Source organism: Gavialis gangeticus, unplaced genomic scaffold (genome assembly GCF_001723915.1).
Source record: "Gavialis gangeticus isolate Ggan-Ray unplaced genomic scaffold, GavGan_comp1, whole genome shotgun sequence".
In the NCBI taxonomy this organism is placed as follows: Eukaryota; Metazoa; Chordata; order Crocodylia; family Gavialidae; genus Gavialis; species Gavialis gangeticus.
Window position 1 is genome coordinate 1,692,722 of NW_017729011.1, and position 7,806 is coordinate 1,700,527.

General features: G+C 51.0%; 1 protein-coding gene across 4 annotated transcripts in view; it reads left to right on the forward strand.

The window, feature by feature from the left end:
* NDOR1 (NADPH dependent diflavin oxidoreductase 1) overlaps nucleotides 1-7,806 on the forward strand; it is a 30,373-nt gene that overhangs the window by 5,948 nt on the left and 16,619 nt on the right. For all 4 annotated transcript variants that reach the window (XM_019510355.1, XM_019510354.1, XM_019510357.1 and 1 more), the window contains exons 4-8: nucleotides 668-765; nucleotides 2,682-2,780; nucleotides 3,644-3,745; nucleotides 4,718-4,918; nucleotides 6,090-6,211. In XM_019510355.1, the coding sequence (XP_019365900.1) occupies nucleotides 668-765; nucleotides 2,682-2,780; nucleotides 3,644-3,745; nucleotides 4,718-4,918; nucleotides 6,090-6,211 (622 nt within the window). The remainder of the gene's footprint in view (nucleotides 1-667; nucleotides 766-2,681; nucleotides 2,781-3,643; nucleotides 3,746-4,717; nucleotides 4,919-6,089; nucleotides 6,212-7,806) is intronic.

Here is a 7,806-nt window from a genome sequence, read left to right on the forward strand (position 1 = left end):
GTCCCCTCCCGCCCTCCTCCAGCCCCCCACCAGCCCCTACTTACCTGACATGAAGCCAGGTCCAGGTCCCTGCAGCCTGCACTGCTGCTTGCCTCGCACGGGCAGGCAGCGTGCTTCAGTACCAGGGCAACAACTAGCCATAGAGACCCTCTGGCTGGCTACCAGAGCAGCTCTGTGGAAGACCAACCCTCCAGTGCCTTGCCCTGCTTTTTTCACCCAGGTGTTTTTTTGACCCCTGGATATCCAGGTATCTAATTTTTCTCCTGTGCTGCAGATTTGCAGTGCGGGGAACAGTTGTTCCCACGTGTGCGCCTTGCAGTATCTCAAAGGGCTGGGACGCTGCAAGAGGCATATGTGCGCTCATGTGGATGCGCCCTAAAGGTGCTCTCCCAGACTGCTCACATGGGAGGCTGACTGCCATTTGTTTTGTGGCTCTGGTTTTCTGAATAACCAGAGAAAATGCTGTGTTCCTAGTCTCGAGTAGTTGAGCTGACCAGATGCTTCTATCTGAAGGGGTCCAACTGACTGGTTGATCACTGTCTGTCCCATGGCCTCTTTAATAGGAACAGGCTTGGGCCTCAGAGAGCTGAGCACTTACCAGTGCTGGTGATTTAAGGGACTGGTATCCATATTGGAGCCATGGAATCTCTCGACTGTTTTGTTGTAGAATTTTTGGCGATTTATATTCCGCAAAAACCTGCCCCCCAGCTCCCTGTGCCAGATGGACTATGCAGTGCTGGGCCTTGGAGACTCCTCCTATCCCAAGTAAGTGATTTTTTTTTCCCACCCCTAGCCCTGAGGGTGGTATCAGACCAAGAGCTCTTTGTGACCCTTGGCTTATGGTTTCAACCATTTGGTTCCTGAAAGCTGTTTACCATTGGACTCCCAACCCTCCGGGTTGTCAGGAAGGGACAGTTTTTCCCAGAGTCTCTTCTGCATAAGTCAGACAGTGGTGTTTTATAATCATGCCATGTAGGGCTTTGTTTTGTTCAACCACAAAGGAATTTGTGTAATGAGAGTGCATGCTGCTGTTGGTGAATTGCTGGCAGTGAGGATGGGTCTGTGACAGTCCTCCTTCTTCCTTATTGGAGTGTGAGCAGCACCTGGGGAGCCAGCTAAGGATCAGGCCGTACCTGTGCTAGGTGCTGCAGGCATGCTGGGAGTCTGGTCTCTGTTGAAGTTTTGTCTGAGCAAAATGATGGAACAGTTAATATAGGACTGCAAAGGATTTATGAATGTAGGCACACTGAGCAGGAGTAGGGAGATGTTATTCCATCTGTGTATGGCATTAGTGAGATCGTGAGAAGTTTAGGGCTTGGAAGGGACCTCCTGTGTCATCAAGTCCAGTACCCTGCTACATTATTTAATCCCTTTAATGGGTGTATCAAACACCAACTGGCTGAGTTCATTCCTGGGCACTCAGTCAAGTCCCAATGTTTCCATTTTGAGAAGGGAGTTGAACAATTGGAAGAAGTGCCTTAAAGAGCCACAAGAATGATCTGGGGTTTGAAAAACGTGCTTTGCAATTAGAGATAAAAGGAGTTCAGTCTGTTTAATTGATCTACACAGTGGTGAGGGAGCACAGTGATAAGTCTGCACAAATACCTAAATTAGGAGAAGAATGGATGATATTATCTGAGGTGTTTTTTATCCAGCAAACAAAGTTATAACATGGTCTGGGAGCTGGAAGCTGACATTAGAAAAATGCAAATGAGGAAGAGGGCTAAGGTGGTTGAACTGGAGTGGGGGTTGTTGTCCATTGGGATGCATTATCCAGAGAAATAGCAAGTTCTCTTACCACCTGACAGTTTTCAATTAAGCTTGGATGTGCCTTTCTAATAGACCTGCTCTAGCTCAACCCCGGGCTAAACCTGATGAGCCAATCACAAGTGGATCTGATGTAGGAATTGTTAGGTGAAGATCTCTGGTCTGTGCCTTGTAGCAGATCAGACTTACCATAACAAATCTTGGGATTGATGAACCTGTGTCCTCAGTGAACACCCAGAATTAGACTGTTGCCTGTGTTCTTCTTTCCTGACTTGAACCAGATACTTGAGTGACCAGACAGGAAATATCATGACCTGGCATAGCCCTTAGACTGCAGTAATGGGGGTCCTACAGAGGAGCCCAGAGAGGGAGAATTCCCCCAAACCTACCTAAGCCGTTGCTTTCCTTTTGACTTTTGAGTCCAGAGAGCACTGCCTGGGCCCCACATACTGCTCCCAGGTGAACTGCTTGTGGGCAGTTTGCACACAGAATGGCTTTTAGGAAAAAGCTGAGCATGGAGCAGCTTCTTCCAGGGCCTGGCGGGAGGGTGGGACATCTCTATTTGGAATGGAGCAATTTTTCTGTATTGATGAAACCCACCTACTAAAAAAACAGATACATGTTCCCAGAGAGAAAGTAGAGCACGTTGCAGTGTACTGCATTCCTGAGCTCTGTACCTTCTTCTGTCTTGGAGACCTGCAGACCTGCTCTCAGCAGTGTGTGCATGGATCAGAGCAGTCTGTGCTGTGGACCATTAGGCTCATATCTGTGCTGAGGTCTGTTAAATCCTGTCCCTGCAGTGAGCTGGGGCACATATTAGCCCTAGTATCCTGCTACAGTGCAGACTTTTCTGAATCTTGTTCCTGCCCACAGTGCCTGCCAATTGCATCTTCTTCTGATCCTTCTTGACCCAGGTTTAATTTTGTTGCCAAGAAACTGCACAAGCGTCTGCTCCAGCTGGGTGGCAACCCCCTCCTGCCAGTGGCTTTGGGAGATGACCAGCATGACTTGGGGTAAGAACCTCCAATGGGGGAGGGCTGGCTGGAGGGAATCCACATCAGCTATCTTTGCAGGCTGCACCTCTAGGACCCTAGAGACTCTCCCTGTCTTTACAGCTCTGGCCCATGCCCCTAACATCTGGCCAGCTTCTGACTGGCTGCACTCCATGCTATTCCAGGCTCAGAGCCTCATACAGCTCAGCTTGGGTCTGCTTTTCTGTCCTTTACCCCTCCACCCAAAGCTAGGTTTGTATTTCAGGCCTTTCCTGTTGAACCTACAGCTTCCAGTCCCACCTGCCTCTTCCCCCTACAAACTGGCCCACTGAAAAGAGATCCCAGAGCCTCGGAGTTACCCTGAGTTTTCTTTGCATATGTCAGGGATTTCCTGGGGCCACAGCTCTTGGACCCAAAGAGACTCTCCTTTCTGACCTCAGAGCTGATTGGAGGGCCCTTCCTGCAGTGCTGTTACCAGGCCTCCCACAGTGCTAAGTTGGGCAGCCACTGCCTGCCTGTACTGAAACTTCTGCATGTTGCCAGTCCCCAAAATGTAAAAAAATGGAATCTCCAGCTTAAAGATCAGCCCTCTGTTCTGGGAGAAGCAGAACTCATACTTCTCTCTAGATGGGAGCCTCAGATGGTGTCAAAGCCAGTTGTTATGCAGTGGGCAGCCTCAGTTCACCTGGGTTATTAGGGGTGCTAGCACTGCAGAGTGGTACCTGGCTTTTCCCTAGTGCCCTCTCTCTGGCTGACAGAAGGAACTGTGATTGAGGGACTCTCACAGAGCTGCAGTAATATGCATCATTTGGGGTTTGGAGTGGGGGTCAGGGAGTTGGGATCCAGGTGATATGAACTCTGCTGTTTGCATTTGCCATCTGCAGATCAGATGCAGTGATTGATCCATGGCTTCTGGACTTATGGGAAAAGGTCCTGGCTTTGTACCCTCTTCCTCCTGGCCTTGGCGTCCTCGGCCGTGATGTCCTGTGAGTACAAAGTGTGGACAGGGACCACCACAGATAGAGCAAGCTGGTTGTCTGTACCTGCTCCTTTGAGAGGCTGTTTCCCCAGATGAAGATGATCCTTTTGGGAACAGAAATGTGTCCAACTCTCTGTCAGGAAGCCACCTTTCTGTAGTTTCTGGAGCCCCACCGTGGGTTGTAGGTTAGTGCATCAGCCCTGGCAAACAGCAGAACAGAAAGACTTCACCAGTGTGGAGCTGAAAGAGATATGGTCCATGCTGAAACCAGTCTCAGTATGGCTTCTCCCACCTCCAGGATTTGGGTGTTATGATAGTGGAGCTCCCTGGCGCACAGCCGAGGTAGCCTGCAGATTCTGTAAGTCTTGTCTTTGTTTTGGAGACTCCCATGTGAAAAGGGGGCTCAATGAGGTACTGTCCTCCCTCCTGCAGTGGCGTAAGGAAGTAGTGGGTTGAGCCAAGTCAGGAGTAAATACCTCATTCACCCAAAGATCTCAGACAGCCCAAAGGTAAACTACTGTTTCGTATTTTGCTGCCCCGTGAGGAACCCAAGCTGCATCTGGCTGGACCTGGGTAGCCTCTTGCTGTGGGTGTTTCCACATTGCCCCATCCATGTGCTGGCTGTTCTAGAAGGGCTCCGTGCACTGCTGTTGCACTTAGCCCACTAGATTTACTACAGCCTCTCCAGGACCATCTGTCACTCAGGGTGGATCTAGCTGCCATGACTGTTTCAGAGCTAATCTCTTCTTTTGGGGTCTCTGGCAGCTGTGTAGATGGGCTGGATGGTGCTCTCTTTCCACGTGTTAACTCCTAAGGTCCTGTTGTCTCTTCAGTTTGTGGGACATTCCTGTCCCCTGCATGTGGGGCCAGCCTGTAAAGCAGTGCACAGAAGATCCTCTGGGCTGCTTGCCATAACTCAGTAACACCAAAAAAAGCCACGAGGTACAGCTGACTGTACCACATTATTCTCTCCCTGCAGGCTTCCCCCAAGGTATGGTCTGCATTTCCTGGATGAGAATGCTGACGATGGAGACCAGCCCCAGCAGGAGGCAGGCAGAGACACCCCCTCGGAGCTGCGCCCTTTTGCTGCCCTGATGGTGTGCAATCAGAGGGTCACTGCGGAGTCGCACTTTCAGGATGTCCGGCTGATCGAGTTTGATATTACTGGCTCTGGAATGGAGTGAGCAGCACTCAGTCACCCCTCCAAGCCCCTGCCCTCTATGTGGGAAGACAGGGGGCTGCATTGGCCCCTCTTCATTGAGCTACCAGTGCATCTAGGTGGATGCCCTTTTTTCTGTAAGGGTAATTTCTGTGGCTGCCATGCTTTCTCCCATGACTGCAGGCTGCACAGACACCCTGAGGAAGAGCCTTTCTTTTTTTCCAGGGGGCTCTTGCTGGAGTGAAGCAGTGGTTTGATCTGCATGGCCTTGTCTGCACCATGCCTAGCTGGGCTGTTCCCAAGTAATCCCTTCCACCCCTATCCCACTCAGGGCTGGGAATGCTCCAATAAGGCTGCTCCAGGTTCATCCTCAGCAGCTGCTCTCTAGCATGCTGGAGACAAAGGTCTCAGAATCAGCCTCACTGACTTATTTCTGAGTTTGGACCTTGCCTGCAGGGATGGGCAGATGGGGAGCACTTGGAGCTATCCCAGCTGGGACACAGTGCTGTCATGGTGTAGACAAGCCCTATGTTTGCCAGTCTGACCAGGGCAGTAGTGTTTGGATTTCTGCAGCCCTCCTCAGTGCCCCTGGAGCAGGCCTCAGAACATCTGGGAACCCCACAATACAGACTATTGGGCTTCAGCTGATGCTGCATACAGGCCCTGGTAGGGCGGTGGGCATGGAGAGCCATCCTGAATCCACAGGAAAGGATGACTGTGTCTCCCTAGGCTCGTGCCTTTCAAGGGCTCTCCCAGCTCTCCATCCCTCTCCTCCTTCCCATTTGTAGGCAGGTGTACTGGGCCCTGGAATTTACAGAGTAGAATCTGTTCTTTGGCCTCTTGGCCCAGCAGAGCCACGTCTATAGACTGCAGAGCTGGTGGAAAGTTTGATTGTATTCCAGCCCAGGTCTAGGGCCTCAATTTATCAGCCTCCCATTGTGGGGCACTCTTACACTGGTTCCTTGTACTTGTTTGGGAGCAAACTGTTGGAGATAGAAGCAGGAAGTTTAGCCGCAGGATTCCAGTATGGAAGGGGGCTTAAGGGGAAGAAAAGGCCCCTGGCTTACTGATAATCACCCTTGCTGTCCCCTCTTACTGCAGAGGCCCTTGGGTGCCTTCCAGCCCACCTCCCCTCGCCAGCAGTGCTGCCTGGGGTTTCTCTCAGCCTGTATGTGTGCCATGTGTCCTGCAGGTACAGTGCAGGAGATGTAGTGATGATCCAGCCGCGGAACTCTCCCGAGGACGTGCAGCAGTTCTGCCAGCTGCTTTGCCTGGATCCAGACAGACGCTTTGTGCTGAAGCCCTCTGAGCCTGGTATGCCCTGCTCACTGCTCCTCCCTTCTGTTCCTGTCTGGGTGGGGCCAACTGCTCAGCAGTTCCATTCTAGCTCCAATCTGGGCTTTCATTTCACTTTGGCCCTTGGCAAGCTACAGGATGGTCGTTAGCTCTTGGTGGCTGTCTGCCTGTCTCATTTGCCAGGAGGGTGTCACTCATGACAGCTAGAAGTGGCTCCTGCTCCCTGTTGGAGGTTTGAATGTTTCCTTTTGTCCTTCAAGTCTCCAAATATGTGGTCCCACTCTGGGGGCACAATCATATGACCAGCAGCTGTACCTATGCCTTGTATGTCCAGTCAGCAGCCACCTGAGGGCAGTCTGGATCCTGCTGCTTCGTAGCAGCTTCCTATAGTGTCACAGAGAACACTTCTGCCCTCCGGCAGTGCCTTACTTTGATTAATTTAGTACTTCTATCACCGTTTGGCTGCCAGGAATTCAATCTATGGGCCCCAGAGAGGTCTTTCATCCCATCCCTCTGCGACAGCCAGAGAAGCCCCTCTTTAGTACCTGCAGTGCCCTGGTAGATGTGACTTTGTATCCATCTGGGTGGAGCCATCCCTTTGGCCCATCAGCTTGGCCCTGCCAGGCACCATGGGCTTCACAAATCTGTTGAGATACCCAAGGGTGCATTCTACCTTCTGTTTCTCCTGTAAGTCCCACTGGTTAGATCCACTGTTAACTGCAGTGGGAAGAAGGAACCAGAGATCAAGAAGAGGCCACTGAGGAGAGAAGAGAGGAGCATAAAGAGGGAATGGAGGAATATAACTCAGTGTGATCTTATTCCAGCTTCTCCACCCTGAGATGGTCCTTCTTCCTCAGTTGACAAAGCTGTGATGCCTTCTCCTGTGCTAATTCCCTGTGGCTTCAAGCCCTTGCAGGAGTTGTAAGGGAGAATGCAGATACCCAGAATACTGGGTTCTCCCCCACATGGGAGAAGGCATATACATCATCTGATATCCTCCCCTCCAACCTAGGCAGACTGCCAGCACTAGCAACAGAGGAATCCTAGACCCTGCAAAGGATGTGTGGCAAACCCCAATCTCTATACTCGACCCCAGGCTAAGCTGCTGAGAGCTATCAGATTCCTCTAAAGTGATACGAGTACTGCCTTCACTCAGCTGCAGGCTCTTTTGTGGTATCTGCTGCACAGGAAGAATCTAAATAATCAGAATCGATGGAGGATAAAGAGCTCGGAAAGCTACATCTCCTGGGTGTTGAAGCCTATTACTCAGCATCACTCCATCTCCATGGGCAGTTACCAGGCCAAGTGCAAGCACTCTCTGATGTGAGATATGAAGTGTCTTTTATTGACAGATTATCAACAGTCATTACCGACTCCTGCCCTGGAGGTGACCTTAGGCAACACCCTTGTCTCTAGAGATCAGGGTTGGTTTGCAGTGCTTGACCTTCAGGACTCTTGAATTCCCAGCAAGCCTTAGTCACTAGGGCTGTGTGAAGCTTCAGGTGGTGATTCGATTCGAAGGAGATTCAGCCCAATTCAGTGGCCAGATTTCTGAATCCGAATCGCATCCAGACCAATTTAAAGGTCCGAATCGATTCAAAGCTCTCTGAATC